Source organism: Boleophthalmus pectinirostris, unplaced genomic scaffold (assembly GCF_026225935.1).
Source record: "Boleophthalmus pectinirostris isolate CB_2022bp ecotype Guang Dong unplaced genomic scaffold, ASM2622593v1 HiC_scaffold_6, whole genome shotgun sequence".
NCBI classification, from domain to species: domain Eukaryota; kingdom Metazoa; phylum Chordata; class Actinopteri; order Gobiiformes; family Gobiidae; genus Boleophthalmus; species Boleophthalmus pectinirostris.
Window position 1 is genome coordinate 18,871,109 of NW_026571447.1, and position 20,848 is coordinate 18,891,956.

Sequence of the window (20,848 nt, forward strand, 5' to 3'; positions counted from 1 at the left end):
ATCTTAAATCATCAAATAATATTGCACCCCAAGTACAATTTCAGTAAATATGCTTTAAAACCAGACATTAGTTATCATGCTTTTCCTATAGAACATGCAAACTAGAGCCCGACCGATATATCGGTTGGCCGATATTATCGGCCGAATTGAGCACCCGGAAGCATATCGGCTATCGGCCGATATACTATATAAGTTTTTGGTTAGCGGTTAGCTGCTGTAGCTCCCACACATAAATAGGCCGTTTTCTATTGGTCTATTGTAAAGTGACTATATTGGCCATATATTTCTTACTGGACCTGCATTGATATGTAAATGAGCTGTGAATAGACGTGTGAATGATGAAATTTGCGCATATAATTAATTACCGCGGCACGCAGCATTTACGGCTAAAGGCTAATAGCGATTGTTTATTTACTCGCTAGTAGTGATGGGTCGTTCGCGAACGAAGCGGCTCTTAGATCTGGCTCTTTGAAGCAAACGACGGGAGCCTGATCCTTATTGGGAGCCGTGTTTTCTCTTTCTCTCACTTTTTTCTCTTCATGCCACGTGCAGACTCGTGGTAGTTTGACAGCGGCAGCGGCTAAAAACGAAACTTTCAAAACTCTGCGTGTGCATAGTGTAAAAAAAAACTTGCAAAAATATATTCAGCATAAAATAAATAAACCAGGACTAATCTTGGGGTCGAGAGAGGGAGAGAGATAGAGACCGAGTCCCGACACTCAGTCCTGGTTAAATTCTGGTTTAGTTCTGTTTTGCACATAGTTTAGATCTGTTATAGTCCTGGTTTAGTGCTTTTTCAGTGCTGGTTCAGTTCTGGTTTAGTCCTGCTTTAGACCTGCCTTAGACCTGCTTTAGTCCTATGACATTTCATGTAAAGAGGCAGAATAACAATAAATGTTGCCTAAATAAACCCAGTTTAAAATCCACAAGAGTCAAACCTAAGTTTTTTTTAAATAATTCAAGATTTACAGTGAATTTTTACATCACTAAATATATCGGTGATTATATCGGCTATCGGCAGCTCCAACTATCATTATATCGGTATCATATCGGCCACAACAAAATCCATATCGGTCGGGCTCTAATGCAAACCTTATCCACAGCTATTGAGTTTGAGTCCAACAATTTGCAGATTGTTTATCATCATTGAACCATAAAATGTATGAAATAATTAAATAAACTGGGAAAAAAACAAATACAAAAACAGAGGAAGCACCAAAACAAAAGTAAATACATTAACAACTAATTACATTTCCTAACACTTCATCTTGATTAAAACAAGGACTTCAAAACAAGACTCTAAAAACTTATGAAAGCTAGAGCTAATTTATCTGAGAGATTTAGATATAGCCAAACAGGATATACAAAAGCTCTTCGGGTTGACTGATGTCCTGGTTGGTATTCATGTGTTGGTTCTTTGGATTACGAGCAGAGGGTAAAAGCTGGCATCTGTTTGTTGACGTAGCTTTATATCATCAAACTAGGGATTTTAGCAGTGATTGAATCTATGTATTTTCTGGAATTACCTATTCTTGTACAACAGGCTATTTCAAAATCATATTGTTTTTTTGTTGCAGCATGAAAATAATATAAAAGCTGTCTGTAACTTTGTTGACCTACTGGCCAATACATGTAGCCTAAAAGAAGATGAATGTATAACGTTATGCATATTATAATGTATGCATACATTTTTCCATAATTTTATGTTTAATATTGGCAGTCTAATATCTAATATCTAGCAAATCAAAGGTAAAGGAATGACATTTTTCCCTGTATGCTGCAAAATCAATATATGACTAAAATGTTCTATTGGAAAAGGATCTAATTTACAATTTGTCATCTAGGTTTATCTTACCATTTGCACTGGCTTATTGACTGGAGCGTGACTTCTATTTTGGCTTCGACCAGCTTCGACCAGCTTCGAAGTGTAGTCTCACTTCAAGATATTTACAATTCACTTTTAAAAGCGTTGCGCAAAAGTTTTCCCTTACCGGCTCCCGTAGAGGCACCAGGAAGTTGTTCGCTTTCATTCATTCAGCAAAGAATTTTTTCGTGAATGTAATTTATGTAAACCTCAGTGCCTCTACGCTTCAAGCATTCCATTATGCGCCGACGACCGGATACTCAGACGATAAACAAAGATCATGTCAATTGTGACAAAAAGGTAATTAATGGCACACAATGAGCAGCCAATCGCTGTAGCAGGCATTAGCATAACACGATCTGAACACCTAGCGTTACCTTATTACCTGGTAGTTTAATCTAGGCGTTTCGACACCTTAAACTTAAACTTTCATCACATAGGTTACGACCTAATATGTTACGTATTGCTTACTTGTATTTCAAACCTATTGTGTAGATTCACAATAAAATTATGTCAATAGATGTGTGGACATGGCACAGATATATAAAAAAAATATAATAATATAATATTATAATCTATTTATATATAAAATATAAATATAGGCTATTAGTTTAGACTACTATAGCTTACTCACTATTTTATTATTGACACTTTCCTTATATGCATTGATTATATTATGTTTAACCTGAACCAGAATAACGAAGAGCGACCCCCACCCAATAGTCCAGATGAGGTCAAATCCAGAGTCTCCTTTGGGTCATGGATAATCAACATTGGGAAATGTCTGCTTTTAATCATCATTGTTCCCCCATTTCTCAATTATGCATCACTTCAGAGAGAAGGCCAGATGCTCCTCCCAAAAGGTATAATTTATGCAGTTTAATACTCAGATATTTTTGTGTTGTATTAAAAGACTTCCAGATTTCAAGTGTGTAATGGTTTCACTCCATGCAGATGGACAGATTATTGATGTTGGTTTAGGTCAGAAGATGCATCTCTTGTGCAAAGGACATGGGAAACCGGTTGGTAAGAACATAATGTATATTTACTATAAATGTTAACAATGATTTTGTGCATTTTTATCTTATGTACTTCTTTGTAGTAATATTAGATGCACCAACTGGGATGTCTTCAGATGTTTGGTTTCATATTCAAGAAGATCTCTCCTCACTTACTAAGGTGAGAGTGTAACTTTATACTCTATGTAACAGAAATCTGCCTGAAAAGCCAGATGTAAGATGGAATCCTGTCTGTGCTCATGTTATTTATTAGGTGCGTGCTAGCACCTCACTGTAAGCAGCCACACGCATGTTGCCTTGTTGTTTGTTGTCAGTGGCCTATAGGGACACTTGTTCCCATAACTCTGCCACATCCTCTCTCCTCAACAGGGGGCAGCGTAGCAGAAAGTCAGGCCTGACAGCCTGCCCCTTGTCGTTTGTCTGAAACGCGACCCAAATGAGGTCACAGACTAGCCCAGGATAGCCTTGCTGACACACAACTAAATTACAACAGCATGCACAATAAGACCTGCCTATAAAGCACATAATACAGGAACGGCTTTTGTCAGGAACCCTCTGATTCATTCTTCATTTCAGAATGTATTTATTTTTGGTATTTATGTTTTCCATGTTTGTTCCAATGTTTAGGTTTGCACATATGACAGAATGGGTCTGGGTTTCAGCAAACGTCTAATGCAGAATGAAACCACAGGAACAGAAAGAACATGGGGAGTGTCCACTACAGGACGGTAAGCTGAAAACAATCATGACATTGATCGTTATTCAGTCATATTCACTTGTAAATCATTTATTTTACATTATAAAATTGATTAACAGGAAATCATGAGGGGATTTGTTGCTTGGATACACAATGACTATATCTGATTACTGGTTATATAAAAAAAAAAAAAAAAGGTTAAGGCTTAATTTACAACAGAACACAGTAGATATAACTCCTGTTTGAGTTGAGTCATCCAAATGATGAGCATAGTGTGTTTAGCCTTCCCTAATCACAACAGGTGGACAAGTAATATTCCCAAACTTGGCATTAGATTTTTGTTTTTGTCTTTTGTCTACAGAATTTAGGGCCCTCTTCATAAAAAATTTTCTACAAATTACAAAAAAATGGTCAAAACTGAAAAGATGGTATTCAGTGATCATATTTAACCCACTCTTTTATGAATGAAACAAATGACTGCATATAAAACAAACTGTAAAACAAATAAGACAAACAGCACACATTTTCCATATCCTGTAGTTGTGATATACTGCCAGGCTGTGCTGAACTGTGCTTTGCCCCATTATACCTCAAAATGCAGCAGAATATAAGCAGTCTTTTACATTATTATGCTATAGGTTGAGCTTTAAATCTGCCTAAAAGGTGAGCAGCCATGCTACACTGCCGGTCAGCAGCGCTTCAGTTTACCTTGGCACCTGGCCTGGAAAGCACATTGGAGATGCTTGCAATCACTTTTCTCAATACAGTAACTGTACAGGAGTTTGATTACTCGCTAACCTAAATCATGCGAGTGTTTGAATCTCTTTATTTCCGTGTGCCACGCTGCAGTTGATTTATAAGCACAACAAAACCAGGACAACAGATGGCTCTCCAAATAGGGGCCACTGTGGCATATCCTATAATGATGATGCTTCCTCTGATACAAGTTAACTGGTGATTGTTCTCCTGTTTTGTTTGCAATGAATAAGAGGTACTCATTAACCTTTTGCAAACCCTGAAAAAAAAATTATGTATATGTTTAATTTAAATATGTGAGTGATCTGATTTTATCTGATTCACATCTCATTGCATCCCTGGGAAAGACATGGAAGGGTTTCAGTCATCATAGAGGAATTTCTTACCAGTATGTGTATTGAATTAATGAAGAAAATAATTTCTGTGAGGATGTGAGGTTTTGGTATGTCACATTATAAGCATTTATATTTATTTGTACAGTGGTACTTGCTTTTAATACTTTCAGTGCAATTAACTATGATTGCTTTATGCTTTTTCACTGCTATGGAAAGTAGCCAGCAGCTCCTGCTTAATCTTTTTCATTTATTTCATGTTATTAGATTAGTTTATGTTTAGTTTAGATGTTTATACTGGGGACTATTCTTTTCTAGTGTGAAATGAAAAATATAAATGACCTTACCATTGGATACAGTCATTTTGGATACGAATATTTGCCCATCTTAAAGACTCCAGATGAACTGATGCATGGGTCCTTAAAAACCCAGTAATGAAGAAATTACAAATTAATGAGATGAATGTTGCCATGCTGTACTCATCTTTCATGTCACCAGTGTTTGGGTCTGGTAGCTGAATAAATAAACCTTGTTGTGGCCCCGTTTGCAGCTCGTCCCGGTTAGCACTGTGACAGATGAGCTTGTTGTCTTGCAGGATGGTGGATGATCTTCACAGACTCCTGCAGGCGGCTGAAATAACCAAACCTTTCATCCTGGTGGGTTCGGAGCTGGGGGCCCTCAATGCAAGATTCTACAGCCACATTCATGATGTGTAAGTTTAAGCCACTTCTCTTTTATTTTGGAGGACCATATTGTCACATTGCAATATTGTTCTTAAATGCAAATAAAAGTGGTTGGCCTAATATGCCTTTAGAGTGATGCATTTAACTAACAGTTGGGACTACTCTGCCTCGAGCATAAAAACAGCTCAAGTAGGTTGCAGTGCACTGTAGTATGTTGAATTAACTGTAGAATTAAATTAATAGACTTCACTTTATTGATCCCTACAAACATAAAATTGTGGTCACAGTGGCTTGCTTGCATAGAAGGTACTTCAATGGGAAGTAAATGAGAGTTGTAAAAGATGCAATTTGCAAAGTAAATGCTTCTGTAATCTTTTATTTATTTTTATTTGTTTACATTTAGTCTAGATCTCTCAGTTTAATCATGAGTAGCTTTTATTTATGCATGTCTTCAGCATGGTATAGAAAGACTGTGTTTTCTTAAATTCTTATTTCTTGTTTCCACCATGTTTTCTTTTTTTCCATAGATATGTTTTGCATTATTTGTATGCATTTATTTCCACCATGCAACCATTTTATAATATGAGAAATATATATTCCCATGGTTATTTCCATCATCGCCCATAACTCGACTATCTCGTAGACAACAGTGTGATAAATGTGACAAGGAGTCGTACCAGGGATGAAAGATTTAGTATTTAATCAGGACTGATCTCGCTGTCGTTAAATGCAGAAAATTAAGTGGTGGTGAGTGGGTGACACCTATCCCAATAGAAATATCGCCCTTGGATCTATTGAAAGCACAAGCGATTCAACCAAAGATGGATGGAGATGACGGTAGTCACCTAACAGTCATTACAGCCAGGCCAGGAGGCTAAAGTGGTCAGGTCTAAGTCAATGAGTCTTTCCTCATCTGAAACTGTTTTGTGTCCTCTGTCCTTCAGGCAAGTGTCTCACCTGGTCATGATCGATCCCATCCCAGAGGACATCTTTGAGGACGACCTATGGAAAGAGCACTGGTGAGTTTGCATCAAGATTACAGGGTAAGAACAGAAATGAGAGGGTGATGAAACAGACAAGGTCAAGGTCAGCAACAGCAAGTAGCTAGCAAAAGACTGTAAACCTATTAATATCACACATTGTTTCAACCTGATTATCACTTCACCACATCCAAATGTTTAACTTGCAAAAAATGTTTTTCTTAGTAAATAATCTGTTGAGGTACTTGGTGGATTGCCTGACCAGCCTGTCCCTTCTATATTCTGTTCAAATCCACAAGGGACTGGAAGCGGACAATAGAGCATAAAAATCCTCTGTCCAAACTAAGACGGTCCGACCGTCCCTCAACTGCGTTTGTCCCTCAAAGTTGAGGGACACACAAAGTTGTAGCGTGTGTCCCTCAAATGCGGAAGACATCACCTCTTGAAAATTCTTTTATCATTCAGAACAAAATATATTGCTTCTTTTATCTAGATAAGTAAGAGCTTGGTGCTTTGACTGTTGATTCTGCAAACATTTGCACTGTTTCTCAGTCCTTTGTATTGCTTTTGCCCTTTTTTAAAGTGTAATCCACCATGTTTGTTTTTGACATAAACTGAGCGTGCGTCTCTCTGATTGATTAATCCGCCTGTCAATCACGCCCTCTAAAATCAGGGAAACGGTATACAGCTCCAGATCCTCATCTTTGTGAAGTTTTGTCAAAGTGTGTAGTTCTGGCTAGTCTGGTAACTTGGTGTATGTAACATAAACTAGTTAGCAATACATTTTTGAAGCACATTAATTGATTTGACCTGTGAGGAGTATCAGATAATATTTCTATTGAAAACACTTAAACTTGTGATCTCGTGGCTGTTTTACTTTTTCCACTACAAGTTCTGATTGAAGACCATTTCAGTTCAGTGGCCTCTGAAATGATGTAGGTTTAAACATTCAGTATACATGGGAAAAATTTACATGAAAAAATTAAAATGTTAAAATATTAAGCTCCCTGAAAAATGTGATAACGAGCCATAGAGGACACATTGAAGAGAAGAATTTAAAAAGATGACACAACTTGACTTACTCACAAACCAGTATCTAAATTCTCTGTATTGGCTTCTACAGCAAGAATCCAGAGACACTTGATTATCTGTGCTGGGTGGGACTCATTAGCCTGATTAATTGGAGGCCAAAGAAGCTCATTAGCCGTTCACAATCTTATAGCATGAAACAGATGTGGATGAGAGCAGGGTGCTGAGATGGTGGTTGGTCCTGACTGACAGAAAGTCTAATAACACAGCTTTAATCCTCCGGGGAGAGATACTGTCTATGTCAAGTGGTAGTCATTGCCTTAGAATATATCTCATTGTACATTAATGATTCTATGAAGGGGACTGGCGCTTGATAAAGAAGATTCCATGAAGGAGGGCTGTTGGTAAAAGTGACGATTACGCAAAGCTAATTCTAAGGACGCACCAATACAATACTAGTATGGGATATCAGCTACTGAAAAATTAGCTGAATCGGATATCAGCTTCAAATATCGGTTCAGCCGATGTAATAAGTATTTACTGGTTGTTGGACTGGTTGTAGAGAAAGACTCACAATATTTGTATTTGCATTCACACAAAGCTTTGTAACACATGCGGATCTTTTGTATCTTATTATACTTTTGTTTTAAGGATTTTAAATACAATTTTTAGTCTCTGCGCTGTTATTGTTTGACACTGAGTATGGGCAAATATTTGATGCGATACTATTTAAATCACTATCAGAACTGAAAAAGCTGGATCTGTGCATCGCAATACACAGTGCTAATTCATATTGTTTATAGGTGTAATCAGTAATACATTTTAGCTGTGGTGTTCTGCGGCAGGTTAATCTCTAACTATTTATCTTTGAATGGTGTTTATTTTATACTTTACATTAGGCTATATTTAGTAATGTAATGCAGTTATTTAGATGGCACAGAAGTTTTCTTGGGGAATATTGGTATAGAGGGACAACTAATCTTAGATGGTCTTTGGATGGGAAATAATTATTGTTTGATGACTAAAGTTTGGACAGGGCTTATGGACGCAGGAACAGACAAGTAGAAAGCCTGTAGGTGAGTCCAAAAATAAGACTAAAAAAAACGACACTTAGAGTTAATTGGTGTGTGAGAAAAGGATGCATTCATATAATGGAATCTGGAGATATACATACATATATATGTTTTGCTGTAATGGAACCAAGGCAGCAGCTGAAAGAAATAAGTGGGGAGCATATCAAATTACTATCTTTATGTGTCTTCCCTAATCCTCCAGCATCACCGGGAATACGGCATGGGAGTCAAAGATGGTATTGAGAAAGATATGCTAAAAAGGCTAATCTGGTGTGGCTTAGTTTCATGACTTTTGTACTTCTGTCCAACAGCATGAGCTCATAGGTTATGTAACCATCAGTCAAGGCAGATAAGAAATGGTTCCCTGAAAATGGCCAATTTGTACGTGACTCAAAGTGCAGCAGCTCCATCTATCAGGGCTATGTGTCCAATTACCCGCTGATTAATAGACGTTCATTTCAGTGTATGACAGCATTGCTACAATTCTATTATTCTATATGATGGAAATGAAGCAAGGGCTCTCTCTCTCTCTCTCTCTCTCAGAAAACTATTTGATTATCTCATTTTTTCTAGAGTGAAGTAGCAACCATACATATTGTAGAAATGTTGCTTATACATTACAAAATACAAAATCTGTCCAGATGTCACAACCCCTCCTCTAAACAAAACTTGGAAATAAATAATACTGCCATAAATGTACTAAGTGCTGGCATGAACCCAATGGAAAAACTATGCCAAATATTTAAGTGCATACTGTTTTATCTGCAGTAGAGATCACAAATGGGTGAATCTGAAAGGTGTAGTTAGTAATTAATAATAAAATATGCAGTGCCAATAAATATATTATGATTCCTATGTTAACTGTACTGTGTATTGAACATGCCATACACAGAGCATTACGTATTACATTTAAAATTATAATACCATACTCATACATTAGTTTAATACACAATATACAGTTCTGTAACATCCTGCTAACTGACTTGCTGCCTTCATACTTCTATGTGCAAATATGTGAAAGGAGTCTTCTGTTCCTGTTGCATTGTGTATTGAGGTCATCTGTCGTACTATGGATATCTTTTGCAGCCTTTGTGGAGTCGTCTCATTTCCTCCTGGGTTTTGGTTAATGCTTCCTGATGGAAATTCAAGCGGTTGGTCATGCTACAGGGGATTAGGAGAAGCCCTGGCATAAGTCTGGGCAAATTGCATTCAGAAGAACAGCCAGTGTTTGACTAACGCGCCTGTCGCTCTTTGTTTTATGAGTCCCATTGAAAGCAGTGTGCGTCATCACACAGAGATGAATCTTGTTGTTATTTCAACAATAATATGGTTTTAAATCCAGCAGACAGCACTTTGCAAATGTGCTTTGTTTTTATTGTATATGTTCAGTACAAATCTGTTTTTGTTTTGTCATGTTAATGAGATATGAACCACAACCGGATATTCTGACTTCCCTCACAAAAAAACAAAACAAAAAAAACAAAAAAAAAAAACAGATGATTTGTTCCTGCATGTGTTTTGTTGCACAGTAAGTGTCTGTGTATTTGCTGGTAGTTGAAGTTGAGTGAAGTTAACACAATGAATTTATCAACCAACTGAGAATTGTATTTTTTATTTATTTTTTTATCTTAAAACCATTTACATAAAGCATGTTTTTATTTGTTATGTCTATGACTGAACTAGAACAGAACATCAAAGTGTTTGATTGCTGACTTCTGTAATGTTAATCAGATTTTAGAACCAGCTTATATCCCTTACTCTCACATATAAGCAGACAGTTAAATATACAGATTTTTCCAGTAATATTGGTTTAATAAGCAGCTGAACCAAGTCTTTCTCCTCTGGGAAAGACGCTACTCAATTTTAGTATTGGGCTGCGAGGATTATTTGGCCACCGGAAAATTGAAATTGAATGGTAATGTTGCAAGGTAGTTTGCTTGTTCAAAATTTCAAGACTGTCACGACTCCTACCACTTCAAAATTTTAAATTGGGGAAAAACATTACAGTACATGTACGTGCTTACCAAGGGCTGGTGAATCATAGCTAGCAATAAGTTGGTAAAATAAAAGTGAGTCACTGTAGTTACCGTTCATCATTTACTGTTGGTATGGTTGCTTGTTCACTTTGTCACATATTTTTGTATTATATGTTGGATGTTCATTAAATGGCCCATATTGTGCTATTTTCTTATCTATACTATAATGTTGTTTCCTCATAAAAAAACATACCTGGACTTGTGTTTTGTTTCATTCATATTTGTTTAGCACACAGATCCTGCAGATTTAGGCTGAATTCTTTTCTTTGGTGAAGGAGAAATGGAAAGGTCTATGGAGTTTTTGAACTCCATACACCTTTACTAGAATCATTTGGATACTTTCAGCCCTGGAATTTCCGATCTCTACTGAACAGAAAGTTAAAGGTAACTTGTGAACTACTGCTTCATGACATCACAAGGTGGAACCGAGCATCTTGAGCTTTAGAGACAAACTAATGATTGCTCAAACATGTGCAAACAAAACAAAACAGTACTCCAAGTATGTTTTTGATTAGGTACAACATGACTTAAAGCTCAGGAGTGGTATATGCCATCAGACCACACATTGACTATATGTTCAGAATGGTTGAGGGCTGTGTGAGTAGTATAGTATGGCATTTTAGTATAGTATAAAGTTTAGTATACCATGTGCTGAGTTCACAATGGAAACACATATGACAAAAAGTTCCCTTGCTTTTTTTCATGTCTTTTTCAAATGTATTATAGTTTGGATGCTCGGTGCTTCACTCCAGTAGAGGAAAAAAGTAAAGTAAAAAACTGAACCAGTATTTGCCAAAGAGCTGTGAGAAAATGTCTTCGGCGTGGGCTGCACAGCTGTGGCACAGGCCCTGGGTAGATCCCTGATTGAGTTATGAGGTTCAAAATGAAATTGACACCCAGCGTCCCATTCATCATCCCAGCGGTCATTAATATGCCCATCGAGGCTCCATGTGCCCCCACATAAACATGTACACTGTATCTATACACATACCACACATCACCAGGCTGTCTCTATACGGAGCAGATAGTCCTGGTTTGTCCCTCCTGGCTCCTGTTCTGTCTGACATTCAGCGTATGCCATTTTGACTGACGACTGCTCACACACTACTGCTGCTTTTAGGTTGATTTATGAGCCAGACAGTGTTTAACACAGGGGACAGCAGGGGTGTTTTTATTCATCCACACAGTTCTTTGTTAGTGGACAGATTTACAGACATAATATAATCTCTCCCCCTCACTGATGTGTACTGGCTTACACTCCTTTTCTTCTTCTCTAGTGGTATCAGCTTAGACCTGCATAAATTTTAAATGGTGACATATTAAGATGGATTCACAAAATGTTAAGAGCTCATATTTTGTCAATTTTTAGTCTTTAAAGTGAAGTCCGAGTCTTACACTGATGCTAGTACTATTTCCAAACCAATTAATCAAATCCTGCTACCTAAGTTTGTCCATATTTTCTGATTCAAAAAGGCTGTACTTTTTGGACATCAGTGACCTGCTTAAATTGCATTTTGTCAATTGCGGACACTTTCCTCTTGTAAAAGGGTTGTAGGTAATGACATTATTTAACATATTTAATAATATATCTATTTTTTCATTTGTGTTTATTGTTGCCCTAAATTGTTGCAATATGTGTATCATAACCAGTATTCTTTTTCAGCTCAGTAATTGCTGTTCATACATTTTCAGTGTGTAAATTTAGTGGAGAAGGTTGTGTGTTGTTTTGGTTGTTTCTGAGCATGGGTTTATTGTGTTTACTAAAGTTATTACAGTTTCAGTCTTAAAAGATGCTTGAAGGAAGGTACTTCAACTTGTGCCTGGGACCGTTTTCTCTTCTAATTTTCCAGTTGAGACTTGTTAATGTTTTTCCTTCTTGTAAATATGTAGTTGTCTCCATCAGCATTTAAAATGAAAACAATTGAGTGGATACCTAATGATAGTTTATAAAATTATGCTAATTTAATTGAGCACTTTGCAGTATTCTGTGTCAGTAACATTGAGCCTGGTAAACTAAATTCAGCATTAAAGGATTTATGAACTGAATATATAGTACTTTTCTATACATACAAATGGGATGTAATTCATGGTTCTTTAATAGCCCCCAAACAGTCTTCTCTCAGTTCTCTCTGACTCAGCGCTCTCCCTTCCCCCATTGCTCCTCCTCATTCAGAGAACTTCAGACCAGTCAGGAATGCCAATTAATTGTAATTAGAACCACTGTAAGCGTAACTATTGCTGTACGCTCCACTAATGAAGCAGGGCTGCCATGGTCCCACTGTGTTTACCCCAGTGTAATCTATAGTATTGATGCAGAGAGGAAAAGGCCTCAGCAGAAAGAAAACCTCTACAGCTGTGGCGCAAGAATGACACTTTGTGGTAGTTGAGTGTATTACATGTTGATTACAACCTGACATATTTAGTTGCAATTGGGGCAGTACATTTCTTATGCTTGGAGATTGTACTAGTGATGTTGACAGAAATATAATTATAGTAAGTATGAGAAGTATAGATACATACAAATGATAAGTTAGAGTTGGAGTTAAATATGGTGATTGATTTCAAATATCATATTAGCAATTAGGGATTACATAGTCTCATATTAGTATTTGTATGTTTTTAATTGAATGTATCATTAATGGATATATACTGAATAAAGTGGTATAATGTGACTTTTTTGCCAAATAACTTCCTTCTTTGTTCATATTGAGGGTGGAGGCCAAGTCAGAATTTTTACATTGATCGGGTACAGGTCCAGAAGAGAATTTGTGCAACTTAGAATTCCCCAGAGGGCGCTCTTAAGGTTTATTTTATTGTCATGGATGAAATCATTGCAATATGTAAACTCCAACAGAAAGACTGGAATCAGTCCCATGTTATTGTCATGAGATGTGAATCCTAACTATTTAATCAGAGTTTCCCAAAGTGGGCATAGCAAGATTAGTGGAAAACCTAATTTTCAAATATATATAAAAACTCAAATTACACAATAAACTTCTCAACTAAATACAGTGAAATCAGATGTTTAAATGTTTTGCAACTTCCAGTTAGTACAAATGTCAATATCATTTTTCAGTAGGGGTCCTGGCCTGTCATTGCAGATGCATGAATTGTTATGTTATATTAGATCTATCAGTGCTGGAAAGCTGATTAATTGAATAGTTCACCTTTGTAAATCTCTACCGATTCACGTAAGTAATGAATGAGTGGTTATGTAGCCTACAAAGGGAGCTTATATCTTAATAGAATAATTTTTCTACATATTAAGATGTAAATACATATTAGTTGCAAATATTAATTTAAAATAGCCAAACAATGTGGCTTACTTTGTCTTTACTGTATAGTTCTCATTACACATCTTCCCACACCTGCATACACATCCTCTTCTGTGCTTATAGCTGGCTTTTGCTTGAACAAGTGTTTAAAAGCGTCTGCAGCTGTAAGAGTTGGGTGAGCCCCATGTAATATCCAGTGTTTAAGCGTCCCTGGTTCGTTGTAATAGTCTGCAGGAGCTTGTGTAATGGCGCCCGCTTTGTGTGTGAGCGGCCTCTCAGGTAACCGCGGCCCTGCATGTGGAATGACATGGAAATGAGGAGGGAGGGAGGAGGAGGAGGAGGAAGTCTTATCAGCGCTGGGCCAAATTCCGACAGTGAATTGCGCAGTTGTAACAAAAGTAACAGAGCGTCCATTCAGCCTGCACTAATCCAGATGGGAAAGTCAAACAGCAGAAAGTCCACGGCACAAACTCATTTCATCACTTTATTAATTTAGATATTGCCTGGGCGCTCCTGTGGGGGGGAGAAAAAAAAAGAACCCCTTCAGAAATGACCAACATCGGTGAGGCATTTTGCTCTACATGTCCCCACATCAACATAGACACATACACACATGCACACATGCACACCCCATCGTCTCTTTCTGTTATCTGTTTAATTCATCCCCGCCAATCTGGGCTGTCTTTACCCACTAAATTTCCCTTTGACACGCATGCCTTGCTTCGCATAATCCTCACTGCGGGGCAGAATTAAAAATGGAAAAAGGGAATAGGACAGGTGGCTGGAGAATCCTTGAAATAATGTGCAGTGCCAGACCTAGGAGTGATTTGACCAGATTCGGACTGGCGGGCTGATAAGTGGCGAGTTTATTTATTTAATTTTTGTTGCTATTATTTTTTGGAATCAAGCTATAAGAGAAGTTTGACAGGAAAGTGCAAAGAGAAGTTGTCACCTATGAGGCAAGTTGAAAAGGTATAGGTATAAATTAAAGTGCCAGGAAGACTCCAGGGGAAAACTGTGGCAGGAAGATGAACATGTCAAAATGGCACTCTATGGGGGTCTGACTTAAAAAGTTTCATCAAATATGATCTTGGTTATTCCTCTTGCTCTGGTGTAATCCTGGTTTAGTTCTGGTTTAGTCCAGATTAACTCCTGGTGTTGGCATACATAGTTGGAGAGATGGGCAATTAATCAAATCGAAATTCAACCATTTGCAATTGTCAAAGATATCCTTGGGTCATTTTGTGGAGAGGTTTATAGCCAATCCTCTGCCAGTATAGCGTGCAGCAGAAGTCAGACTTTGGAGGAATAAATGGAACAATTGTATTTATGTATATGAAATGAATATTTCAGCTATTTTTATTTTTTATTTAGTAAGCCGAAATAAAATTGAATAAACATTGTGATCAGGTTAATATGAGGGTGAAAATATGAATTTGTTTATCATATAACCCAGTGCTTGTAGGTTTTGTTCGTCCATCTTCCTCCTGTCTGTGAGTGTATATCTATCTATTATTGACCTGCTGGAGTCTTCACTTGAACATGAATATGCTCGATATGTTATCTTTACACAGCCATTTGTAGCAGATGAAAAATTCAGTCTGTGCGTGTTCTATCGACCTTATCACTTCAATCAAAACGTACATCGAAGCAGAGGCTCAGGGTAGAGACATGTCATATCAACAACAGGTGAAATGGCTTCTTTTTACACATGAAAAGTACATGTTTATGATGGCAGCCTGATAGCACAGCCGCACCGTATACTCTGTGAAATCAGCAGAGCAAAGCACAGCCTCAGTTTGTAGAGTAGAGTTACACAAATGCATTATATCTGCTGTCTAGTGAGTTGAGATGGGACAAGATCTCCTCAAGCAAGATCACCACAAGATTGGGCCCACATGTGGACAATTATCTTGTGTTATATTTTTTTCTTTGTGTTTACATTTGGCAGAGAAAAAAAGGTCAAGCACTGGTAAGTTACATTTCGTAAGACACTGTAGTTTAGAATAAAAAGAATGCTATGACAGCAAAAATATCTAATAAAAAGTAGAATTGTGTGGACAAAATTGTGAACTCAACAACATATTTTTTTAATTATAGATTTTGTCTTGTTCTTGTGGACCCAATCTCATGTCTCATCCCAGTCCTTCTAGTGAGTGAACATGAGTGACCAGACCGTGACCCTAACACTAAGAAAATATACTACATCTAATTAGTAGTAAAAGCAATTAATACTAGTTTAAATAAATAGAGTTAGTGAAGAAGGCACAATTGCTACAATTGCACATAGTCCTGATTTCTAACCTCTAAGGTTACTTATGTTCCAATTTTGGTTTTGCCATAATTTATGCACACCACAATAGGAAAAGTGGGAGGTGTAAATAGTTATTTTATTGTGCACAGATCTTGAAGACCTCTCCCAAAATTTGGAACTTAACCCTGAATGTCAGACATGCACCTGAAACATACATTTGTTCTGACTTGTTGTGTTGCATTTTTAACTTTTTTTTAATAAATACTTAACATTATCTGCATTCTTTTGTGTATTTTCTTTTGCATTTTTTTCAATTTAATTTGTCCCACATATGAAGCAGTTATATATAAATAAAACTGACCCTGACCATTAAGCATATTAACACCTGTGGAATTGCATACCTTACCTCTGGAGTGTAAAAAGTTTTACCAAGAAGCATTTCTGCCCTTACACCAAACCTAGTGATAATGAACAGTGCACATGTTTTTTGAGTGGTTTAGATCAGCATAGGGCAGGAGTCTCTGTCTGTCGCAGATCTAACTCATGTTGGGAAGACAGCGCTGCAGCGTCATGGCAGCAGCAGGCATAGTGCACTATTGATTGGGCTCCACAGGCTGAGACCAGGCAATTCAGAGCACCAGTGAGCCGAGACCGATTGGGCCTCCTGAGTTACAAAATCCCACTGCTCTTCTTCTGTCATCTGCCAAAAAAGAGCATTTCTCATTCCCTAGGCAAATGTTTCCAAGAGAGAAACTTTAAGATTTTGTGTCAAAAAAGACATTACCAAATATTCCTAGTATAGCAGCTTTCATGGTTCTAGCTGGAATAATTTCATAGTGGTAAGGCTGTATGGGGCATAAAATTATACATTTGGCAGCAAGAATTATGTGTATGAAGGATCTCTCAAACTGCAGCTTCTGTATGCAGTAATATTTAACGTGGTACCACTTTATAATACACTATCTTAAAAAAACAAGAACACTTAAAGGGCCCATTTTACACTATTTTCTGATCTGTTGTTTCCACATCAAAAACATACCTGGAGTTGTGTTTTGTTTCATTTACACATGTTTAACACACAAACCCTGCATATTTAGGCCGAGTTCATCTCTCAAACAGAAAACACTCTGGTTCACTCTGGTCCACCTTAATATCTTTTGGTAATACAGGAAGTGTTTTCCATCTCCATACACCTACACTAGAATAATTTGGATAATTTAAGTCCTAAATTAAAAGGCAGCTGTTAACTTGAAAATGACCACTACATGACATCACAAGGTGGAGCAGAGCAATTTGAGCTTTGGAGATTTAGACAGACTAATAATAAAGGATTACTGAAACATGTATGAATGAAATAAAACACAACACAGTGGATATGTTTTTGATGAGGTAACAACATTTTAAAATGGCTTAAAGCTCACAAAAGTCAATTTTGCATAATATATGACCTTTAAGTCGTAGAGAAGAAATAGAGTTTATTAAGATAAACTATTACTTTTACTTATTTTCAATTACTTTGAGCTACAGTTAGATTAAGTGGTTACTAAGACTCACTATGAATGAAGTCTGTTCATATTCTTTTAAGGCCCATGTAACAAACTATTGGAACTGAAAGTGCTAGCAAGGTTGCTTGAATAGAAATGTGTTAGACAATGCAATAACATTTTGTATGGGAAAGTGGTTAAAGCAAAAACATAATATCCACAAATGGTGATGCACATGGTCATAACATTTAACTTTACTGAAACTCACTGTATTAATTTGCACATGGAGTGACGAGTCTTAATGTCTTGACACACTTATGGCATTATGGCAATGTTTTTCTATACACAAACTGTCACTGACTTTCTTTCCAGCACTAGCAGGTGGCAGTCTTCAGGGACAAAAACTGGAAAATGTGACAACTGTGATAGTTATAGAGCTATAAAGTCATTTGGAAGAGGCTAAATAGAAAATTAAAAGCACTGGTAGTTTTGGCCCAACTTCTTTATTTTCACTAATATTGCATCACTAAATAACTTGAATGTCACGTCTTCCATTATGCCAGTATTATCAAGGGTATATGGCTAATCTAATTGCCATATGGCTACAAGACTGAAGTGCCCGTTGCCAAAGTTTAATGAGTTTTGTTATTTCGTCTGTTTGTGTTTATTGAGGTATGGGAAGCTGCTGCCATCACTCCAAGCCAAGCAGTTCTGCGCAGCCACGGGCCTGAGCCGCATGTTGATCATCCTGGGGGCTTTGGAACCAACTGTGAGAGGCCAGAATGTGTCCGAGGAGGTCATTCAGCGGCAGGTGAGACACATAAGCACCCCACCCAGAGGCACATATTTACTTTGTACATACATTTACTTTGTTTCAGCACTACTGCTAGTGTTTCTAACTTCTATCGCTGCTATTATGTATACTACCAATATTTCTGATTTCATTGCTAAAATAACGCTCATTAGTACCACTAATACTATTACTACTATTGCTATTACACCTTTTTTTCTCAACTTTTTTGGTTTTTGAAACAAAAGTGGTGTATCTATTTGTAAGAATTAAATTTGATTTATTTGATTGACCTACCTGACGCATGAAGGTTTACACAGACTGTTTTAAAATAACAGCATTATTCATCCATGTGTGCAGAAATCCCAATATTAAATGACATAACAGGAACACTCAGCAGTGTTTTCTGGTATTATGTGGAATTTTTAAATCCCATTTGAATATTTGAACTTTTTAAATTGTGTGCTGTACTGACAAAAAAAAACAACAACTATTTTGTATGAAGTGTTTTAGATGCATTTGTCTCATAGTTCTAATCTGGCCACAGGATGGTGCTAGTGCAAGAGTAATGACTGGAGATGGGGAGGATGATGGTTTGTTTTCATTTTGTAAGAGGCTGAATTTGGCATGATATGACATGACTTCCTTTTTATAATAAATGAAAATTTAAGCTTTTACACTGACAATGACACTGTATTGTACATGCAGTTTTTTGACAGGTTGTGGAGTTCAAGTCAAATAAGCTGTAAGAATATAAGATACAAGCTTTTTAAACATGTATTTGAGTCAAGTTTTATACAAGAATGTTTATATTCTTCTTTACACTCTCAATTTGGTCCACTCTTATTCATATATATTATATGACATGTAGCTGACACTTCAGGTGGACTTAAATTATTTTTTTCATTTGTCTATTTACTTTGAAAAGTCCCCTAAGAAATTAAGTTATCTTGTGCAATCTGGTTGCCACCTCAGGGGACTGTGGGATTGTTTATTTGGAGGTTATCAAGTTCTTTTCAATTTTAGTTTTATTTTATTACCAAGTCGTAACAGCTATTGTGAAATGACACAAATGTTTACCAAAACTATGAAAATGTATTTATTTTTTTCTGCCTTACAGACTTGGTAAGTACTAACTCAAAAAGTGTTGTGGTACCATTGTATCCTTCAGTTTATTTCAGTTTATTTTACGGGTTTTACGAGTGCCACTAATGTGAGTGTGAATTACATAGAGCCAGCATTTTGAGTATCCATGAATTTAGCAAATCTTTAACTCATCACTGTGAGGAAGAGCACAATGTACCTCAGAATATTTTTCTATACTGGCGCCATACATTCACTCATCAACATCTGTTCATATGATCCAGTATAGAGTAAAACAGGGACAGCCTTGTCTGCTGCTGCCAGCCACCCACATATGATGGCACAAGTGATGTCAGTCCTAGCTTTTCAAGTATTACAGTTGCCAAGGAGATGAGGACATCATTGTGCTTGAAATCTCTAAGGACAAAACAAGGTTTGGGTAGACAGGATTCTGAAGGTTAGAATAATGTACATACTGGAAAAAACACACCAAAAGTCAACAGAGCATAAAGTCGTGTTCTTAGTGGTATGTTCTTTCAACATGTATCTAATTGAGAAAAGTCAAAAATGGGTTCATTGGTTCCTCTCCATACATATGAGTTAGCATATTTTACAGTGTGAACCAAGATAGAGTCAGAGTCCATGCACATACAGGTATACAGTGAGATCTCATGTTGATGTGGTGTGTTCATGACAGGGTTTCTTGTTTTAATGAGTGAATCTATTTTTCTTCTTCTTAGAAATACCTGTTGTGTAATCCTGCCCATCAGAGCAGTGCTGTGGATGAGCATTACTTTCTGAATGAAAGTGCAGCCCAAGTACAGTAAGGAAAAGTTCAATTTTTATGTTAGCTTTTAGTAAATATCAATTCTTATCATTTTGATTATTTTTTTTTTTTGCATTTCTTCCCTAGAGACATTTCAAAGTTTAAACCCCTCTCCAGTAGGACATCTGTGACCGTGATCACCGGAGATCACTTTGACCAAGAAATGCCAGAACAGCTCAACCAGGTGAGCCTTTTCACAATGGAGCCTACTATGGTTCAGTAGACATTCACTGTCTGAATATGTGGTAATAATGGTCTATAACCAACTCTTTTCTGCACCAGATGGTGGCTAAGCTTCAAAAGAAGTTTCTGGAGGTTTCATACCCATCAGCCAATCACATTCACATAAAAGGAGCTGACCGACGAATGATCTACAAGGAGCCATCTGCCATCAGCCAACACCTGAGGAAGCTAGTCAACCAGAGACAAGCCAACCACTTCAGTGCATAGACTCTGCCAATACGTCAATATAATATCTGATAAATATCTGCTGTAACAACATTGTCTCACGCTCCAGTGTTACAGCAGATACAGACATTGTTGTTTTTAAAAATCATGATTAAAAAAATTTTCTTGATTGTTCTTGTTTTTTTTTTTTTACGAGTTATTATATTTATGCAGTTAAGAGGTACATATGAAAATTAGCCCAGTGAGCCCACTATGCAAT

At 37.0% G+C, this 20,848-nt stretch overlaps 1 protein-coding gene across 1 annotated transcript; it reads left to right on the top strand.

The window, feature by feature from the left end:
• Nucleotides 1-1,998: 1,998 nt before the first annotated feature.
• Nucleotides 1,999-20,763, top strand: si:dkey-122a22.2 (uncharacterized). Its single transcript, XM_020937629.2, has 11 exons — nucleotides 1,999-2,164; nucleotides 2,559-2,727; nucleotides 2,819-2,890; nucleotides 2,967-3,043; nucleotides 3,511-3,611; nucleotides 5,264-5,380; nucleotides 6,296-6,370; nucleotides 18,155-18,293; nucleotides 20,096-20,178; nucleotides 20,269-20,365; nucleotides 20,464-20,763. Exons 1-11 carry the CDS (start codon nucleotides 2,105-2,107, stop codon nucleotides 20,629-20,631), a joined length of 1,158 nt encoding a protein of 385 aa, XP_020793288.1. The 5' UTR covers nucleotides 1,999-2,104; the 3' UTR covers nucleotides 20,632-20,763.
• The last annotated feature ends 85 nt before the right edge of the window (nucleotides 20,764-20,848 follow it).